The 22,672-nt window shown below is 33.2% G+C and overlaps 1 protein-coding gene across 6 annotated transcripts in view; it reads left to right on the top strand.

The window, feature by feature from the left end:
* Dmd (dystrophin) overlaps positions 1 to 22,672 on the top strand; it is a 2,130,457-nt gene that overhangs the window by 887,023 nt on the left and 1,220,762 nt on the right. For all 6 annotated transcript variants that reach the window (XM_033760401.1, XM_033760400.1, XM_033760399.1 and 3 more), the window contains exons 31-34: positions 2,859 to 2,969; positions 3,626 to 3,799; positions 7,019 to 7,174; positions 17,846 to 18,016. In XM_033760401.1, the coding sequence (XP_033616292.1) occupies positions 2,859 to 2,969; positions 3,626 to 3,799; positions 7,019 to 7,174; positions 17,846 to 18,016 (612 nt within the window). The remainder of the gene's footprint in view (positions 1 to 2,858; positions 2,970 to 3,625; positions 3,800 to 7,018; positions 7,175 to 17,845; positions 18,017 to 22,672) is intronic.

Genomic DNA, 22,672 nt, shown 5'->3' with positions numbered 1-22,672 from the left:
TTTGTAGCTTGAAAAGTCTCAAGTGGTTGGTTCTCTCTGAAGGTCTCTCATATATTTATAGTCAATTGTTGGTTGATACTACAAGAACATGAAAGCTCATCTAGACTGGATGTCCAAGATATCTCACTCACATGATTCACAAATACTAGTTGACAAATCACCAGTAGTTGTTCCCTAAAGCATAACCCTATGGCCTCTCCATGTGGTTTCCACTTTACAGAGCATGTTATGTTGGATAGATTCCAGGCAGGAGCACCTTAAGTGTGACTTCTCCAAAGAGGCGCATACAGAAACTGTCAATTCATTTAAAGACTTTTGCCATACTTGGCAGGGCCTCATTTGCACTGTATTTTATGGCTCAAGGCAATCAAAAGGGCAACTAAGATTAAAAGAAGAGAGAAATAAATCCCACGTCTTGCTGAGTAGTAGTGAAAAGAGAATGGAAAACACCATCTACCAGACCGTTAATATTTTTGTTACTATCTCTCTTTCTCTACTTCTACTTCTTTTTTCTCTCTCTGCTCATGGATTTTTGCTGTTCCTTAATTTCACCACATGCTGGAAACTTCACAAGCACATTTGCATAGTGTATTTTAATCATTGCCAGAGTTTGGCCTGACAATTCTAAATTTTGGATAGAGGATCTTATGTGTCCTAATTAGCCATGGTTGGATGGTGGCCAGAATTATATGGCACAGACATGGTTGTTACTGGCCCACCTTTCTGAGGTAGTTAAGGATTTCCCAGCTGAAAGGTCTTCACCATAAAACCCCTATAGTGTCTGCTACCTTATGTGATGCTTGATAATTATTCAGAGTTCTATTTTAGCATCCCTTCCCCTGTGACATGTATTGCCTTCCCTGCGTAACTGTTACTGCAGCTACATATTCCTATGAAATTTTGCGGTTTCTGTAGTATTTCCTGCTCTGTAAATATCATTACGCACTTAGATGGTTTTCTAACTACCAGATTATTAGAATCAAGAAGAGGTGTAGGGTTTGAAGGGAGGGCAGAGGAATGGGAAAAAAATAAGAACCAAGATACATCATGTAAAGGTACAAATTCCCGATGATGAATGTTATCATATTATATACCTAAAATGTACCAATAAACTTAATGAATAAAAAAAAGAATAGTATATACCTTCATGCAAGGTAGTTATTCAATCAATTAAGGTATTGCATAGAGTAAAAGACTTCATGTTTGCATTAGTGTTTCTTCTCATTTATATAAAGGCATATTTTTTTATCTACTGAGGTAATTCATAATCAATTTGCCTTTGTAAGGATTAGTATGCTATGCAATAATAATAAGCATGTCACAAATATGCTTTACACCCTAAGGAACTCTTCCTCCACTAAGCCCAATTTCCCAGGATATTTCCTTTTTCTTTTTCTTTTTCTTTTTCTTTTTTTTTAGTACTGGGGATCGAACTCAGGACCTTGCACTTACAAGGCAGGTGCTATGCCATTGAGCTAAGTCCCTAACCCTCCTGGGATATTTCTTCATTTTTGTTTTAGAACTAAAGTTCTTTTTGGTAACTATTTAGCAAAACTCATAATGTTTTCTAATAATTTGTATGAGGACTGGTTCTAATTGGTGCAAATTAGCTTTAACTAATATCATTACACAGATCGTTTTATATGATAAATGTATTTAGAACCATGGCATAAATTTTTAGTTTTTATCTTATTTATTTATTTGACAATGACTAAACTTTTAAGTTAAATGATTTCATGGGTTGGGGATGTAGCTCAACGGTGTTGCACCTGCCTGGCAAGTGCAAGGCCATGAGTTTGATCTCTGGTATAAAAAGTAATTAAATAATAATCATAATAGTAATAGTAATATCACCACTAGCTAATTTTTGCTGAAACTGACAGCAGGAAAGGAATTAATTTATTGTTTTTCTTTCTCTATATGATTTGATATATGCTATAAATATTTCAGAAATTTATTAGTTAAATAAAAATATTCTATAGAATAACACTTGATCAAAATGTCCTTACTGAGTATAGAAAATATAGAAGCATTGTAGTTACTTAAATTTCAAATATTAATACATGTAAGAAGCCTCTAAGTATCTATCAGACCAAAGGCAATGACAGTTGAGACATTTAACTTCGTTTTTTTTAGTAAGTTTATGGGTACATTTTACATATACAGTACAGTTATATTCATAATTTGCGAATTTGCATGTTCTTGGGTTTTTTTGTTTTGTTTTGTTTTTTTGGTACACAGAGCTGGGACTCAGGTCCTTGCACTTGCAAGGCAGGTGGTGAAAACACTGAACTAAACCCCTGGCCCAGGAAGTTGTATGTATACATGATGTATCTTGGTTCTTATTTTTCCGCATTCCCTACTTTATTTTTATTGGATCTCTAGTTTCCCTGAAATTAACTGAAATATGGCACAGAATGACCAAGTAAAGCGTGCTAATAAGGAACATTATCTGCGACTTTTTCATTATATCTTGTCTTTTCACAGCCCTCTTATTTATAAAAGTTAACATCTTGTCTTTGGTCACATTTGAGTGTAACTTTAAAGACTAAAAGTATAAATTTCACATGGTAGATATAAAATGAAATACTCTATTGATAATTATATCTGTGAAGCTGTTTATCATCTTTAAATCAAAATGATAATTTCTTCTTCATAATAGTCCCAATAGAGGAGAAATGAATTATTTCTGTTTTGATAATTTATAGCAGAAAAAAAAGTACTTACTGTCACTTTAAAAGAGGTTGAATTGAAGTAATGGTTTAGGAGAATTTCTGAATTCTGTTTTCTGGGAAAATGAGTTTTGCTTTGCAATAACTTGCAGAATACCCTAACTAATGATGCTGTTGTACCAACAGAAAATCCAAGCAGATTTGACAAGTCATGAGATCAGCTTGGAAGAAATGAAGAAACATAACCAGGGGAAGGATACCGCCCAAAGAGTTCTATCCCATATTGATGTTGCACAGGTATGTTTTATTGAATAAACTGGTTGGCTTGATTTATTCACACATTAAAACATACTCATATATCAGGCAGCTTGATTAGTAAAATTGAGATTTGTGGTATTATTTGAAATTAATAACGAGATCCCCCCCCCGCGTTTCCCGTGGAATTTGCCTTTGGTGATCCGGTAGTCTTCTGGATTTACACCTTGTTTAGATATATTTTCATTTTTTTTATTGTTGTTGTTGGTGGTGATATTCTTGGTTTAATTGCTCACAATTGCTTATTGTGAGTATCTTTATTGATTGTATTTAGAACCCTTATGGAATGGTTGCTTCTCAGAGGTATCTTCCAGGTACAAGCTGGTTTTTAGATTTTGAGTTTCTAAGGAAATTAAACTATGATGTCTATCACTATGGGCAATTGCTGTGCATATTTTAAATTTAAAATAGATTAATTGATAATGACTTATTTAGTATCAGATTAAGAAAAAATTATTGAATTCCTCTTTCAATTGCATGTGCTCTTTGTGTTGGAAGATTGAGCAAAGGATTTGCCTTGTTTTTTTTTTAAATTCATCCTATATAATGTCAGAAAGGAAAATCTATCCACAAAAATGTTATTAAGTATTTTATAGAAACCCAAATTAAACTGATGTGTCCTTACATCGTCTTTACAGAAAAAATTGCAAGATGTTTCCTTGAGGTTTCGATTATTCCAGAAACCAGCCAATTTTGATCAACGTCTAGAGGAAAGTAAGATGATTTTAGACGAAGTGAAGACGCATTTGCCTGCATTGGAAACAAAGAGTGTTGAACAGGAAGTAGTTCAGTCACAGTTAAATCACTGTGTGGTATGTATTTCTTGTAGCAAATATCCAGCTGCTCCTTGACTTTCCATAGTAGGTCATATTTGAAGATTTGTTTTAGAATAGAAAATTATTATAGATAACTTTATTAATTACACTCTGGATTTATGATTAAGAAAAAACTGGAGCCTACATTTAGAGACAAGAAATTTTATCGAAATAGCCATTTAAGGCCTATTCTAGGATAGCTGTCTTTGTTTTATGCAAATATTTATTTTTTTCAGCTTTAACTGAGTTTATTGGTACATTTTAGGTAGACAGTATAGTTACATTCATCATTGGAATCTTGTACCTCTACATGACAGGTCTTGGTTCTCATTTTTCCCCTTGTCCCTGCCCTCCCTAAAGTGCCCTTTTTGAATCTATAATTCTCCTAAGGACTGTGTAGCACATAAAATGTGTTTCTTTGATCTGTTTTTTATGGTACTTTGAGTATATTTTGTCAGAAAATCTTGATGAAAGTATATTAATCTAGAAAGAGCAACCATGATAGTAGGTCTGATAATAATAAGCATTTCAGAAATAATGGGTGTTAGCCTGTAAATTAAGTGATGTATAGAAGTAATCTTTAATTCTTAAAGTTGCCTAAGAAATTTAAAGACATATAACTTTGAGGGGCCAAGCAAGATTTTATTCTAGGTACTCTTATTCCAAATCCTATTATCTTTCCATTCCTCACTGCTGAGAGCTACCAGACGACACAGATAGAATTACAGTGTAAATATTCATTAGAAATTTGGATTATCCAACAGTGTTCTATGTTATACTTATTAGAAATTCACCAAGTTAGACGGTCCTCACAGTTTAAAGCTAAAGTGTGAATGTAACTGCTAGAATAATATAAGTGCTATTATAACTCTATGGGTACTAGCAACCATCAGGATAGAAATTCACAGAAAACAAAAAGCCTGAAAGTTATTAACACCAAAGAGAAGAAGTTTATCTCTTTAGTACTTTGTGTTTTAATTGGTATTTATGCATCTGTCCCATAATATTAATGAAAAACAGATCCCTTTAGATACAGTTTAGTCCCATAATTATAAACAGGGGAAAATTCTTTCTTTCAACAAACACTGTAAGATAAATGTGTACATTTATTCATGAAGAATATGAAGTTATTTTGTGCAATAACATTTATTGATCATTTAGGCTACATTTTAGGGGCATAATTGCTTTAAATATCCTTATGCTCCAAAAAGCAATTTTGAATATAATGATATACAGAGATTCACTGATATTAGACAAATGTAGGAACACATGGGAACAAATTTAAAAATTTATAAAAGAAATTGAAAGCAAAAATCACCCAATTACACTATTATAGAAACTAATATTTGCTGTGAGAGCTATTCATTTTCTCCTAGGAACAAATATCTAATGTTACCTCATAAAACTTATTAATAGTAAATGTAAGCTGAAAACAACTTCATCTGCATTAATACTAAGGAAACAGCTAGAGGCAGTGGTACATTGTTTCTATGTATGGTTTAAATGTCAAGACCAATTCAAATAGTCTTTCCTTAAGGCCATTAAGTTGCTTTATAACTTTTATATATTTTGCTACTTAAAGTACTTTATGATATATATTATAATGATGACCTTGCCTTCAAGAAAATTGTGCTCACTAGAAACAATCTTGCTAACTTAAATACAAATAAAAGGAATATTTCACCTTCTTGGTTATAAATATATTTTGGTCTATAGACTGGAATGACTATAATGACTATTTTACCATCAGTGAACTTTCATCATAATGATAAATCCGTAAGATTTTTTTTAATTTACAGAGTAAATCATTTGGAAATGTCTGATTCCAGAATTCACATAGTTGATTGCCAACAATACAATGTATGATTTCAGTGTTTCTAAATACTCATGTAAAAAGCCGGGCATGGTGGCACATGCCTGTATTCCCAGCACTTGGGAGGCTGAGGCAGGAGGATCGCTGTGAGTTCGAGACCAGCCTGGGCTACATAGTGAGTTCCAGGTCAGTCTCAACTATGTAGTGAGACCCTGTATCAAAAAAACAAAACAACAACAAAAAACTCATGTATTTGTTACATTTTTTAAAATATAAATAAAATGTACTAAAATTCATTTGAAAACCTCAGAGAACTCATAATATTAATAAAGGAATATTGACATTACTCATCAAGGGGATGATTAAGATGGAAATAGATTATGCCTGTAACCTTAATTAATCAGAAAATTGCTTGAACTTTACAAAATGTTTTCCTATGGACATTTATTTTAAACTGAGAAGAGAAAACAAACCCAGAGTTTATCCTAATTCTAAAAGACAATTACCTACTAAAATGTTTATTTTTCAGCAGTAATATGTAGTGTTCAGATTTCATACTGAACAAATAAAAGTGGCAACATATGTAAACCATTATATATACATATGTACATATAAATATGTAAAACACATATTTCCAATAGAATAACTCCAAAGCAAAATTATGACCCCAAGTGGTGCTGGAGGTATAATAGCTATCATAGCTGCATTCACAAGTTTGACACTTGTCATAAAAGTCTTTGTTATTCTACCCACTCCTTTGAAGCAGTATGTGTCCTTTTTTATTCTTATGTATGTTTAATATTAAATCATATTTATATGTTTTAATCAGCATATTAAGAAAATACATTTTTCTAAATTAAAATATGTAAACTTATTCCCTTCCTAATATTGAATATAGTGTATATTGAAACTTGTGATCTGGAAATGTAGATGTTTTACCCTACTAAAATATAAACTCAGTGAGACACAGTGAAAATAAGTAATTTCCCTGTCACTGACTGATTCTCCAATGACCTGATAAATATGGTACTTTGAAGACATTCAGTAAATCCGTGGACAATGAGTGAGTTCATCCAAACTCATGGCTAGAATTATATTACTCTGACACTTAAAATAGAAATCATATAAGACTTAATAACGACTTTTATGATCTTAGACTGAAGAATGAAATATATATGTGTGTGTGTGTGTGTGTGTGTGTGTGTGTGTGTGTGTGTGTTAGACATGCCTATATGTCTGGATATAATTAAAAGAGAAAGATTACATTAAAAGGTGCTGCTCCAATAAACTTTGTAACATGGAGCAGCAATCAAAATACCTTATTTCTCATTGTTAGTATTATGATTCATTTATCACTATTGCATATTATGATTTCATATGCTTTATTTTATATTTTAACTTAGAATCTGTATAAAAGTCTGAGTGAAGTGAAGTCTGAAGTGGAAATGGTGATAAAAACTGGACGTCAGATTGTACAGAAAAAGCAGACAGAAAACCCCAAAGAGCTTGATGAAAGAGTAACAGCTTTGAAATTGCATTATAATGAACTGGGTGCAAAGGTGAGTGAATATGACACAGCAAAGACTACACTGTACTTTTCTTAGCACTATGAACAATTATTTGTATGCATTGGGTATAATTAGAGTTGCAGAAATTTTTCCTGTCTTGCTCTCTCTCCCTCCTCTCTTTTTTTTCATATATCCATGTACAGTGCATATGAGAAAATATTAATCAATGAAGGTCTATTCATAATGTCATAGTTTGAAAACTATGTGAAGTACAGAGATATTTTTTTTGGCCTATCAGAGGTCTAAATGGCTATCTTGGTTGCAATGAAGTTGGCAAATGCCACAGTGCGATGGTTACAACATAATCCGCTCCACTTGGCTAATAAAATAGCATGAAGGGACAATTAAGCCCTGCGGCTCTGTGATTTTTTTTTTCATTGCATCGGTTAGAGTATCATGGAAAAATTCATCTCACTGTCAATTAAAAGATGCTTACATCTTTTCCTCTCCTCTTTCCAAAATTGTGGAATGTCTTGAAGAGTTATCTCACTCCCCTTAACTCAAGTATTCCATATAGAGTTAGAGATTTGATAGCTTAACATCATGATTATAAACTGCCTCTTCATTATGTTTGTTGCTTCCTTTGCTGAACAGAATCACATTTGTTTGTTTTTACCTTGTTGTCTGTTCTTTCAGCTCTCATCTAAAAAATATTTGAAAAGACCTATGTCAATAAACCTACTTACCTATGTTTTGTTATCGTTGTTTTATACTCTGAGGTCTATATTTAACTCTTTAATCCATTTTGAATTGATTTTTTGGATAGTGTAAGAAAAGGGCCTGATTTCATTTTTCTGCCCATAGAAATACGGCGTTTCAGCACCATTTATTTAACAGACTGTTCTTTCCCTGTTCTGTGCTCTCTGCATCTGTTTTGAATAACAGTTGACTGTTAATATAGGATTCTGGGCTCTCTTTCCCTGCCCATTATTCTGTGTGTGTTTTGATGCTAGTAATATCTTATTTAAATTACTATAGCTTTGCACTGTATTTTGAAGTCAGGTAGTAGGATCCTTCTAACATATTTTTTTGTTTTGTTTTTGTTCAATACTTTGCTGTTTATCCTTCATGATTCCACATAAAATTTTATTTCTCCCAAAAATATCATTAAAATTTGAATAAGAATCATAGAATCTGAAGATAACTTCGGGGAGTACAGGATTTTAATAATATTTCTTTCATCTATAACCACAGTATTTATTACATTTATTTGTGTTCCATCAATTTATGTTATCAATGTTTATATTTTTCAATACATTTCTATTTGAGTTCCTTGGTAAAATTTATTTGAAGAACAATTTATATGTTATTGTAAATGTGATATTTTCTTGCTTTCCTTTAGAAATTTCATGCTAGTGTATAGAAATGTTACTGAATTGTTTTATTTTTTTCACATCTGCATCTTTACTGACATTATTAGTTCTAACAGTTTTTGTTACAAACCTAGTGTGTGTGTGTGTGTGTGTGTGTGTGTGTGTGTGTCTGTATTATCTGTAAACTCAGATAATTGGTCTTTCCAATTTGATAATTATAAAAAGTAATCACAAAAAACTGAGCTATCCACATTAAACTGACCTGACCTGTCGGGCGTGGTAGTGCATGCATCTAATCCCAGCACTCAGGAGGTTGAGGCAGGAGGATCACTGTGAATTCGAGATCAGCCTGGCTGCATAGTGAGTTCCAGGTCAGTCTCAACTACATAATGAGACCCTGTCTCAAAAAACCAAAAGAAAAAAACAAAAAACAAAAACAAAAACAAAAAACAAACTGACCTGACCTTTTCTCTGTCATTATTTTATATTTTTTTGATATTTCTATAAGAATTTTGTTGCTTTGGTAAAATTAAAAATATTAAAGTTATAACATTTATTTCTTCTAAAAGTTACCATAGTGCTAAATGTTTGTGGAGACAGACACTTTAACCTGAATTAATATTACTCAAAATGTGTAATAACTAAAAGCATATTATTCCATTAATATGTATATTTTTGTTTTTCTATATCAGTTAAAATATATTTATTTTTAAAAACAGAGGTTGCAGTACCTTCATATTATGCAGTGTATGATGGAATACTTTCTTAGTAATTAAATCATGATTTTATTTCCTGAACCTTAATTAAATCTATGTATTATTTATATTTATGGTGATTTCTCGGTAAATATATTTTTATTTTAAGTACTGAGATGTCTTTTAAGGAGGAGCTATGTTGGGATGGTTTTACTTCTGTAATGCTTAGTGAAGAAGGATAAATCAGTAATGAGGAAACTTTTGGCCTGAGGATCAAATGAGAAAAACATAAAACTAGACTTTCAAAATTCAGTTTTATTGTAATTGAACTAAGTCCCATGAGGATATAAAGTTACTGTGTTACAAGTCATGCTCCTAACTTTACTGAATATAAAATCATTGGAAAATTGCCACCTCATATCATAAACAAATGTAAATGTCCATATTTGAGAAATAGTCATGCATAGGCAGATTTCCAATATTTTATCCTGAAAGTAGATTGATGATTATGGCTTGAAGATGTTAATTATAAATTGATAATCCCTGAAAATAAATTTTAGATTTAAATAGAAATCTGAAAAGTACATTATTTAGTAATAATCTTTATTTTTTTATTTTGATATGTTTTGGCCATGTTTGCTATCATCCTATGACAAAAATTCTCTTATTTTTTTCCAAAAATAAGAAACACTTATACTTGATTAATAGCAAAGAAAAGTATAATTTTGAAATAAAATTTATATCAACGACTTGTTTACTCCAACAAGGAACTTTTTGAATAAACAGCCCTTCTAGACAAATCTGTCATTATCTTGAAGTTCATCACAGAGAAAAGATGCAGCTATACTTGATGTCCTATTCCAATATTTATCAATTTGTGCAGATGTCAATTTTCCACGTTTGACATCGGTTCGGATGATACAAAAATCTCTAGTCTCTGATCAATTGAAAATCAAATAATCTCTAATATTATCCATAATTGTACAATGTAATCAATTATGGATATCTATTCTCTTCATGCTCAAAAGTGTATAATTCAAGCAATATTTCCAGTGCTAAAATTATGTGTCAAGGAATATCTCCTTCTTATAAAAATAAAGCACTTTGAGAAATGTGACAGTCTCAGTTTACTTATTTAAATATAAATTATTACCATCCCATAAATGATTTCTACAAAAATTGTTGACTTTGCAAGAGTAATTTAACATAAAATAATGTAGAACACACTGCTTAGACTTTAAAACAATAAAAGTGACATTAGAAGACTATTAGCTCCCTTAGCTGGTTATTGTTAAGAATGAATGACTCTCATAATGATGTAAAGCCCTATTTATCCATGAAAATACATATTTGAGAGCTTATGTTTATGTCAACTATTTGACACTTAGGAATATTATTAAAGCAAAAGCAAAGGAGTACTAAGAAAGCATGCTTTATAACATGCCAGAATACAGCAAAAATTATATAGGGTAGCAATTTATTTTAAGTAAACATAAATTTAGGAGCATTATTGATTAAAGGATTGTGTATAAATATATAAACTGTAAACCATGTATTCATTTGCAGAGAAAAAATTAATTCACTGTATATTGACCTTCAAGGTACCTTCAGCAACAGTTGTTACATTTCCACAAAAGCAAGGGCAATAAATTATATTTTATTATATTGTTCTTTTTATATAAAAGAGGAAACTTTCTGTTTTAATCATCTTTAGAAGTTATATTGTACTTGCCTTAATTCACTGTGTTACATTTCTGTACTCTTAGCTGAGGCTGCCATAGCAAATCAGGATAGACTGGGTGGATTAAACAATAAATAACAATTTATTTCTCATAGTTTTTAAAACCTGGAAATCCAAGATCAAGGTGCTAGCCTCTTTATTTCCTAAAGAAAAGTCTTCCTGGCTCACAACTGGTTGCCATTTCACAGTGTCTTCACTTGATGGAAAAAAAAAAGAGAGAGATCACTCTTTCCATTCCTTTTGTTATAAGGTCAGAGTGCTAGCAAAGTCTCACCCTTATGCCCTCATTTCACCTTAATTGCGACATGAAGACCAGATATAGTGATTCAAAATAGTCATGTTGGGGTTCAGGCATAATTCATTATATAATACTTTTCTTGTAGTACACACTTTTCTTATTTAAGCATCAATAACAGCTTATTTGTTCAATGAATAAAAGTGAAATAGTTTTCATCTCAAAAATAGTTAACTTTACTGAGGCATACTCATCACCCATAGAATAATAGCTATAATTTCTTTTTTGGCTTATCAATACTTTGGCTTTTATGTAAATATATGTGAATAGGAATATGTTATCCCCTCCAAAACGTAAGTGTAAGTGTTCATAAAACAATGACTACTGAAACATTTTATTGCAGGTGGCACTCTTTTAAATGTGTTTATTCCCCACATTCACAGAAGTTGTAAAACTCAATTTTCCTTAAGGTGGCAGTGTCTCCTATTTTTTAATAAAAGCTGTTAAAATGGATATAAACAGAATAAAAGTAAATAAAATCAATAATGCATTAGCTCTGGGAAGATAGAATTTCCTTGAAGTATTGCATCCAGGAGCCTTTTCTAGCAACAGTGAATAGAAAATGGAACTATGCATAGAAACACACCATAAGGTATTTTTTTCTCTCATAGCCACATAAATTTTTTGCAGTCAAAAGGGTAGATTTACTTTCATTAAAGGAAAAATAGAAGGGAAAAATCTGTAAACAGAATTAGATTACCAGCCTCTGCAGCTGAACATTTCCTAAATGTATACACATTTCTCTGAAAAGGAACTAATGAATTTTGGTCAATATTTAAAATTTATATCGGGTTTTGGTGTTCTTTTGTGCTTATGTATAGATTCTTTTTTGGCCTGTGTTATATACATACATGTGTATGTATATATGTCCATTAGTATATATTCAGTGCTGTTTACTCTGCACAAGAGGCACATAAAAGGCATGCACTTGTGTTATTGTTTTAACCAGTTTCGTTACAGTTGAGGTTAATTTGAACTCTACTTTTCATATTGCTTAGCAAAATAACTACGGTGAACCCTTGTCTTACTAATTCAATTTGCTCATGAAGGCTGATTATAATTTTAATTGATTGTAAATCAAGACTATTTTTCTCATAAGAAATAATGCAGATACCCATAATGCATTCTGAACCCCCCAAAGTACCCTTTAACTAATTATTTCATAATAAAAGGGACCGTGTGATGTACATAATTTACCAGAAGCGCCAATAATTTTCCTACTGTTCATCAAAAAGTTATAAAATGTCCCTAGTTTACCAGAAACAAAATTTTACACTGAATTCACCATTCAAGTTGATATCTTTGGCTTTCAAGAAAGGAGGATGAAATGGAAGGTGGTTATTGGTTGGAAGGAGAGCCCCTTTCCATGAAAGCATCAGGACTCTGGCTCTCTGGTGTTGTTGCTCTACTTGGATAGTCTGTATCCTACTAGGACCTGCCTCTGGCTAACTAAGTCTCAACCTTTTCAAAACTAAAAACTGGTCTAAGGTTGCCTGTTTCTGTCTTTTCTTTAGCATTTTTCTATAGTATGGTATGACACTGTCATTTAGCAACTGAATGCAGCAATTGGTTTTTCTCTCTGGGTGTGTCTTCTCTACAAATGTTTGTAGCTCCGTCCAATTTTCAGGATTCCTTTATTTCAGAAGGAGTTTGCCGCACCGATTGTTGGTGCTCTCTCCTCCTCTTCTGAAAGCTCCTCTGCTGCCCTTCTCTGTTGCTCAGCCAGAAGTTGCCGAAGTTCCTCTGTAAACAGTTCCTCTGAGAGTTCCTCCACCAGTTCCTCAGCATCACCACTGTCTACCTGCAGGCCTGTGGACTCTGTGATAGTGACACTGTCATCAAACACAGGATCAATTGAAGGCTCAGGCTCCTCTACAAGCCTTCAAAGTTACTCATAAAATTTTAGGGCACACTTTCAGGCAGATATCAGTGTCCTTAGACATTGGCCTAGGATTTCTCAGTTATCCCACACAGGAATGGATGTTGTAATGTTCCTTCCAGAGCTCTGTAAGAGTTAAATTCGTATCTGAGACCATCTGGAAACAATTCAGGAATAGTTCCTTGGTGAATAGTTTCTACAAGTTAGCTATAGCCTGCTGGTCAATAGGCTGCAGTAGAGGAGTTGTACAAGGTGGGAGGAACTCAACTGAGAGCCGTGGGAATTCTTCAGCCAATTCTTTCTCCAAATCTTGTGGGTGAGCTGGAGCATTGTCCTTGATGAGGAGAGCCTTGAGTAGTAAACTTTTGTCTTCTAGATATTTCTTAACAGTAGGCCAGAAAGCCTCCCTGATCCACCCAAGAAAAGTACTCTTGTTACCTAGGCCTTTCCATGAGATCTCCAGATAATCCTAGCCTATTCATTAATTTATGTTTTCTGAACATTCTAGGGATCTCTGAGTGATAAATCAAGACAGGTTTGATTCTGAGGTCACCACTCACATTGGCACATAGCATTAAGTTTAGCCTAATCTGCATAGGCTTGTGGCCTGGTATTTTCTTCTCTGCCTGGGTAATGCACATTCTCCTGGGGCATTTTCTCCAGAAAAGGCCTGTTTCATCACAATTGAAAGCTTGATGAGAGCAAAAGCCGTTTCTCTGTGTCAACATTTCAAAGTGGTTTCTGTAATTTTTAGCAGTCCCTTTATCAGCAGTGACTGCTGCACCATGCCTGATTTTGCTATGAATCACATTTCTTGCTCTAAAATTGTGAGGCCACCCCTTACTGGCACGAAATATTTCACCATTATCACGTGTTGATGGATTACCCTTCATAAGATCTGCAGTCCTAGCCTAGATTTTTCATGAATTATAGACTCCAATAGGTTATAAACTGCTGTCTGCCTTTTTTTTGTCCACACTAACATTAACCTCTCAATCTCATCTGATGCTTTTGGTCATGATTTACTAATTTCAGTCACACCTTCAACAACACTGCCTTCCTTATATAAATTGTTTGTAAGATTGTTGAGATGGCAGATTTTGACATGGTGTACATATTAGCAAGACTGGCCACAGGAATAGCACTCTCATATTTCTCCATAATTTCCTTCTTCCTTTCAATTGTAATTACTTTCTTTACCTTCCCTTCCTTCCCCAGCTTCTTTTATGGCATTATTTTAATTCATTAATTTTATTGGTGCATTTTAGACATACAATGTGATGACATTCATCAATGACAATTTGTACCTTTAGTTGATATATCTTGGTTCTTATGTTTCCCCCATTCCCCTGCTCTCCCTTTAACCCCTCTACCCTTCCCTATTTACAAAGACTTTGTCTCCATTTCTTTTCATTTTCTCATAATTATTCCTTTCCTTTCTTTCCTTTCATCTACCCCCTTCCCACTTCCCATTCCTCTTTGGACCATTTCTTATTGGACCATTTCACATTATCTATTTTACATTTTATTTCTTATTTACACTTTCAGTTTCTCACACAAGAGAAACTTTAGTATTTACACATGTGTGTCCTATTTATTTCACTTAAGCGTATGGCCTCAATATGCATCCATTTAGCTATAAATATCTCTAGTTCCTCATTCTTTATGACTGAATAGTACTTCATTTTATTAAAAACAATCTTCTTTATTCAGTTTCAAGTTGTTGGGCAACTGGGCTGTTTCCAAGATTTAGCTATTATGATCTGTGACTCTGTCAACATTGAGTTTCAACCTGCTAAAGATTAAAACTAGACCTATATCTCTCACCATGCACTAGACTAACATCAAAATGGATCAAAGATCTAAATATAAAAACAGAAACACTAATCCGGCTGGAAGACAGGTTAGGTAGAACTCTTGAAGACATTGGCAAAAGGGGCCAGGGGTTTAGCTCTGTGGTTCCACTGCCTGCCTCGCAAGCTAAAGGACCCGAGTTCGATCCCTGGTACCACCAAAAAAAAAAAAAAAAAAAAAAAAAAAAAAAGACATTGGCAAAGGAAAAGATTTAATGAACAAAACCTCAGCTGCACATGAACTACCACAAAGAATAAACAACTGATATCTCATCTTATTAAAATCTTCTGTACAGCAAGAGAAACCTCCACCAGCTTGAAGAGACAACTCAGAATGTGGGAAAAATTTTTTACAAACTTTTCCTTAGACAGAGGTCTACTATTTAGAATATATAAAAATTTTAAAAATCCTCCCAAATTTAAAGACCCCCTCCAAAAATGGGCATCTGAAATGAACAGACATTTCTCAGAGAAAGTTTTAGAAATTGCAAATAAACATATAAAAATTTTTAAACATTATTATTCATTCAGGAGATGCAAATGAAAGCTGTGCTGAGATTCTACCTCACTTCAGAAAGAATGGCTGCTATCAAGAAATCAACCAATTACAAATGCTGGAGGGGTTGTGAGGGAAAAAGGAACCCTTCTCCTACTCCTTTAGAAGAGGGAAAGGAAAGAAGGGACAAGAAAAAAATATGAGAAAAGGAAGAACTGGAAACAAAATATTTGTAAATAGAGAAGGATGGAGGGGGTGAAGGAGGGCAGGGAAATGGGAAAAAATAAGAACCAAGATACATCATGTAAAGGTGCAAGATCCTACTGATCAATGTAACTGTCTTGTTACCTAAAATGTACTAATAAATTTAATGGAAAAAAAAGGATCCCTTCTCCACTGTTGGTGAAAATATAGACTGGTGCAACCACTGTGGTAATCACTATGGAGGTACCTCAGAAAACTAGATTACAGATCTCATTTGACACAGGTATTCCCCTGCTTGGTATCTCCCCAGAGAATTAAAAAATCATACCACAGTGATATATGTCCACACATGTTCTTTTATAGCTTTTGTGGGGGCCATTCTGATAGCAGTAATCATAGTGATTATATAAAACACTGACCATAATCATAGCTATGATCACAAGCATCTGGGCTCAGAGTGACACTTACATATGCTTTTCTGGCATCACATGTTTTTGGTTAGAACTGTACAAGCAACCAGCATTTGGATAGTGCCTCAAGACTTTGGTTATAAGGTAAAGCTAAAATTCTGATTGTAAGTGAAGTTGTTCATATGTGAGACTGATCGTAACTTGATGGTCCATGGTAAGTCTTTTTGACATTATTCTTTAGCACTAAAGTAATAAAATAAATGGAAATAAAACTTTTGCCATGTATCTTTAGGTACAGTTATTATAGAGCTTACCTGAAAGGGAATGATGGAAATAGAAGGGATTGAAAGGGCTGGGGATTTAGTTCCGTCACGCCATGCCTGCCTCACCAGTGTAAGGTCCTGAGTTTGATCGCCAGTACTGAAAGAAAAAAAAAGAGAGAAGGCATTGGAGTTTTGTAATATGTAAAATTATCTCAACTGTTGTCTGCTTTTACCCTTTCAGTATCCCTATGTGCTAAATAAAATGATCCCACTTGATAGATGTGTAAACTAAGGAAAATAAAGTATCTTGCCAAGGATCATAGGCAAGTTGAAATTCTACTGGGTATCACAGAGCCCAACATGCTCACACTCCACCATGCTGCCTCTGTAGAGTCAAATATGTACATCTACCACTCAGATTCACAGCTTCCATGACAGAAAAAACACGTTTTGTTATTTCACATACTCAAGGTACACAACAAAACGAGAACAAACTTGTAAGGGTGTAATCTCTTTAATTTGTACACATTCTTTCATTTACTGTTTTCTATACATACCAAGTGGACTTAAACACTTCCTTGTTTAAAGATCTGAAAGGAGCACGGTGGAGTAATTTATATAGGTATGAGGCAAGGACAATTTGTCTTTCCGAATTTGAAATTTATCTGGCTTTTGTCAAGTTGACTGTTATGTGGGAAGAGATCCTGACATTTTTATTAAGCGAAGCAACCAAGAAAGTTAACAAAATATAGACATATCTGGAAAGGTGGTGTAGCATTACAACTATGTTCATTCTCTGTGTGAGGTTATGGGAGAATTTGCTTTCAAAGGCCTTGTTTATAAACTCTGAGCACATGTAAACAGTAACCTAGGATCAAGTTTTGCTATTCTTTATTAACCAGAGTGAAAATTTTGGTTTTGCATTATGTTTCTGTATTTGATTGAAATCACAGTTAAGGAGGAAATGGACTATGCTTGGTATTATTTTTGTACAAAATTAAGGCATTTAAAGATGAATTGACCATAAAATTGATTATTCTAACCATTGTGCAGCAACATTCTACCTCTAAAGAAATAATATTTTCTCCACTGTGATACCTTATAAACAAGAACAAGCCTCTTTTTTATGTAGAAAATTATAAACCTTCATGCTCATCATTTTGATACTCGGTTTTCTACAGGAAATGGTACACGTGTTTATTTTGATTTGTATCACCCTATTATAAACTTTGGCCATAAGTTACGTTTTATTTAGATTAGAGCAAAAGATACATAGCTCTTTTCTACTATGACAGGAGATGTAAAACATCACATCTTAGGCAGTGATTTCATCTGATTTAGATTGTTTTTATTGTTAATTTTCAGATGTTATGATTTTTTTCTAAAATATTATATTAAGACATGTAAGAATATAATTTTTGAATGACAGTAATATGTAAATTCTGACTAAGTAGCCATAATGGACCGTAATGGAAAATTATACCAAATTATATTTTACTATTGTTCTTTTCAGGTAACAGAAAGAAAGCAACAACTGGAGAAATGCTTAAAATTGTCCCGTAAGATGCGAAAGGAGATGAATGTGGTGACAGAATGGCTGGCAGCTACAGATATGGAACTGACAAAGAGGTCAGCAGTTGAAGGGATGCCGAGTAATTTGGATTCTGAAATTGCCTGGGGAAAGGTAAAACTTTTATTACTGGAGGCTATTTTTTAATATATATGAAAACACATATGTATATGTTTTTATAAGGAAGTTTTTATGTACAATAATAATAGAATTACAAATGATATCTTGCTCCATTTTCACTCTTCTCAAAACTTAATCAGTAGTGTAGTTTAACTGCATGTACCATATTTCAAGACCATGATAAAAACCAACAGTAAGCTTTAGCAAGAGTGTCTCTTCAAAGCTTACCTGGGATTAGTCCTTAAGAAATAAATACATCAGAGCGCCAGTATGAACACCTGTATCACAGTGTGCCCCCTCCAGCTACCTAAGCTGGAGTTCTTTCTAATTAAGTCTTTGGTGTGTATGAAAGGCAAGGCAAGCGAGACAAAGAAAATCAAAACAAAGAAAAGAAAAAAATGTATCATCTAGGTGTGGTAGTACATGCCTACAGCCCAGCACTCTGAAAGGCTTAGGCGGAAGGATCGTAAGTTTGAGCCTAACCTGGGCAATTTAGCATGATCATGACACAAAATTAAAATATACATATTAAATGGGCTTATAATGTGAATTAGTGGTATTGCATCCCTGAATTCCATCCTCACTACCAGAAAGAGAGATAGACAGACCTAAAGGAAGATAGGAAGACAGGAAGAAAATCATTAGTTAGAAAGTTAGTACAGAAATAAGGCTCTATGCTTTCCTACCTTTCCTAAGGCTAGACTTCCCAGATAACCTCACAACTACAGAAAGAACAAGGGCATAGTGATCATGGAGAGTTGGTTTGGATAGGACTTGAAAGATCAGTAATCTGCTAAGGTCAAAATCAAGATGCATCTCAAGGGGTCTGTGAAGGTGCTATCTTTTCTATTACAAAAGTGGGTAAATTTCTGTCCTTTCCTTGACAGCCAGTCAATCAGACATTTATTTCTGCCTAGAATATAAGGTCAAAGCACTGCTAGCTTAATATTTTTTTAAAGTTTTTACAGTTGATTCACTACTGTTTATTTGAAAATGATACAAAGGAATTCATTGATTGTTTCCATCTCTAAATTTATCAAGGCATTGGAGCATTCAGGTTTAAACAATCATAGTACTGTATACCCACTCTTGATTTTTTTTTTAATTAAAGTGCACCTGCCTGTATTAACTAGCTATTTAAGAAATCTGTGCTTTAAATTCAGTATGGCTATTCAGATTATCTAAAGTTGAGAAATTTTAAGTATGTGTGTGTGTGTGTGTGTGTGTGTGTGTATATATATATATATATATGAATTTAAAGTCATATAGTGAGAACAAAACTAAGATCTAGTCTCATGAAGATTTAAAGAATAAGTACCAGTAAAATTTAATTACATAAAAATTTTTTGAATAAATATTGTCAAATAAAATTCCCTTTCTTTTCACTGAGACTAAGTGTTAGAGATAAGATATTGAATTACAGCTATTATTTTAATAACATATATTGTATGAGATTATTATAGAAAGGAGTACACAGAGTGTATAGGTTAAAAATTATATCATCCTTATATTTTCCTCATTCAACCATATATTACATCTCTAGTTGATAGTTTAGATTAAAATAACAGTTACAATTACATGCTTAGGTACAGGCTGTACTGCTGTAAGAAATAAACGAAAAATATAGCAACTCAAAGAATATAGATATGTATTTCTGTCTCATGGAAGGTTGGTAGTTCAGAGTAAGGAAAATAGATTTGCTACAAGAAATCATCCAAACAGTTGGCTCATTTTAAACTGATCACTTTGCAGTCATCTGAGTATTAACAGGGTAAAGCTTGCTCGCCACTGACTTACTTTTATGTAGCCCAGGATATGGGAATTAATGAAGGAGAGGGCAACCAGTTCTCTTATAAGGATGTTCTCACAAAGCTCCATGCATTATTTCTGCTTTTATTCCATTTGCAAGAACTCACATAGGGAATGACAAAATACAGTCACTAGTTGAGTGGCTCTGTATCCTACTGAAATTGAACTGTACCAAAATGAGTACAGAGAATGTATTCTGAGGACAATTATGTTGGACTTAGCAGTATCAGACCATCCTGTTATATCATTAAAAAGACAGAAAAAAGGCCTGCATGATCTCTCTAATAAAGCATACATGACATAGTAATAGCAGTTCTTAACATATGTACCCCCAAAAAAACCAAAAGATTTTTATGATCTATTAAGCAATTAAATATAGTAAAATACAAATACGACACATGATAGTAGACTTAAGGGGTTCACAAAAATCCTCCAGACTTCATTTTCAGTACATATTATTTCCATGGGTCACATCTTTAATCGCTTTCACATTGAGTAGGTGTATTAGATCATTAGGGACTCTAAAACAAACCACTGCAGACCAGTGCTTTAAACAATAGAAATTTATTTTCTCAGTTCTGGAGAATGAAAGTCCAAGATTAAGGTGTCAGGAGGGTGGTTTCTGCTTAGGTTTGTCTCCTTTTCTCATGGTTTGAAACTTCAGGTTCTTCCCATAAGTATGTTCTCTGGACATGTTTGTGGCATTTCTCTTCTTATGAGGACACCAGTCATATAAGACTAGGTATCATCTTGATCTCATTTTAACACAAATTCCTCTTTAAATCTCTATCTCCAAATATGGTCACTCTGAGCTGCTGGTAATTAGAACTTCATCGTACAAATTTTGGAAATATACAGTCTAGCATGTAAGAGTGGAATGACATTAGAAATGTAGTGGAATGCAATCATAATGTTGCATAAAGGAGCAGAGCCAGACATCAAGGGAATTTGAAAAAACTCTGATCATAATTTATAAGCAATATAAGAGAAATTTTAAATATTGCTAACATTCTGATAGATTTTCTAAAACTTTGATCCAATACAAAACATTGAGTGATCATGAATAATATATTATCCTTATAATATTATTTATTTTGCTATAGTCTTATCTGCTTCTACACAAAACAAAAACATAATGCTAAAGCACCATTAGAGAACATGAACCAAAGATTAAAGATTGAAATACAAGCCTAAAATAGTCTGAAGTCATTATGTTCATTGTCTAGATTTTTCTAAAGAAATAGTTAACCAGGTAACTTCCATGAATATGATATCCAACAATTTAGATGCAAAATATAATTGGGCAACTGAACTTTTAGAGAAGTAGAACAGAATTTTCTTCTTTGGATACAAAAAGTAATTTCCTTCTGCAGCTTTCCCTGGAAAAAAAATTCATACACTTCCCACCTGATCACAAATTTGTGTAATCTGATATGGGAAAAAGGAATTTATGATGATGTTTATGGCATAGAACTAAAAGGCTTCAATAGTTGAAATTTTTAACAACAATAAGTTTTGTATCCGTAACAAACATGAAGGCATTGAGTATTGAAGTCTTTATTAACAAGCATCAATGAAGAAAGAAAAATTTACCATCAACAACTCAGATATATGTTGACTTCTCCTGGAAACTGTATCGGTTTCCAAATGAACAATTTTATTTGGAAACACACTAGGTCTACTTAGCAATAAAGCTACTGAAAATAAAGTTCAATAGCACTCTTAGTTGTTAATGTTATATAAAGAATTAATTGAGCATGATTTATAAGAGGACATGAAGTTTGAAAAATTGACTTAGGGGTGATATGCTTTTTAAGATCAAAACTAGCAAAGTTTGGAAGTAATGCGTCAATAGGAAAACCAGGAAAGTCATCTTTTAAGCAATGAAGATTTCACTAATTTATAGTAACATAGATTTCATTGTCTTCACGTAACATAAAAATTTTAGCGTTTTTTTTTTCTTATTAAAAAGCCACATTGTATCACTGGGAGAGTTTCCTATCCTCAATTAGAAAAACATTGGGGCCATTAAATTCATTTTCATTTTGCCTGCATTATAAAGATAAGGATGGAAAATCTAACAATAAATTAGAATCCAGGCTTCCATGGTTTTTCTTACTGAATATATTTTTGTCCACTTGTATGTCAAAGCCCTTCTCATTACTGTTTAAATCTGATCTTTAAGGATCTGCAGCTCTTATGTTTTGGCAAAGAAAAAAAGAATTAGATTCTGTAATACTCAGCTGGACATTTTGCCTCTTTTTCCAGTTGATAGGGAGACAGATGACTGGGGGTCTATAACACGATATATTATAACATCCATGAATCCTTGAGATATCTCCATGTGCTACTGGATTTTATTCATCAATTAATTTAATAAGGAATTTTAATCAACACTTTGTAAATCATGGTTCATTTGAAAAAAGTTCACCAATACCATCAAATTTCTAAGAAAGTCCCATTAGAGCCACCAATAAAACTGCCATCTAGGTTTCCTATAAAATATATGGGAAATAAAAGAGGAATTGAGATATATCATGTACAGGTATAAATTCCTTATGATGGTTGCTATCATTATGTATATCTAAATTGTACCAATAAAATTAAACCGGTGGGCCAGGGATTTACCTCAGTGCCCCTGCACCTGCCTGACAAATGCAAGCTCCTGAGTTTGATCTCTGGTACTGAAAAAAAAAGAAAAAAAGAAAAAAGAAAGAGAAGAAATAAAAAAGCAGGTATTGCATTAGGCAGGTTCATGTTACTATAATGAAACGTCTGGAGCAATTAATAATATGATGTAGATCAAGATGTCCCTCAGGAGCTTCATGCACTCATAGATGG

The sequence above is a fragment of the Fukomys damarensis genome, unplaced genomic scaffold (assembly GCF_012274545.1).
Source record: "Fukomys damarensis isolate Sample0158 unplaced genomic scaffold, DMR_v1.0_HiC HiC_scaffold_39, whole genome shotgun sequence".
Classification (NCBI taxonomy): Eukaryota; Metazoa; Chordata; class Mammalia; order Rodentia; family Bathyergidae; genus Fukomys; species Fukomys damarensis.
Note: the sequence above shows the minus strand (reverse complement) of the source record. Positions and strands in the feature narration are given on the sequence as shown.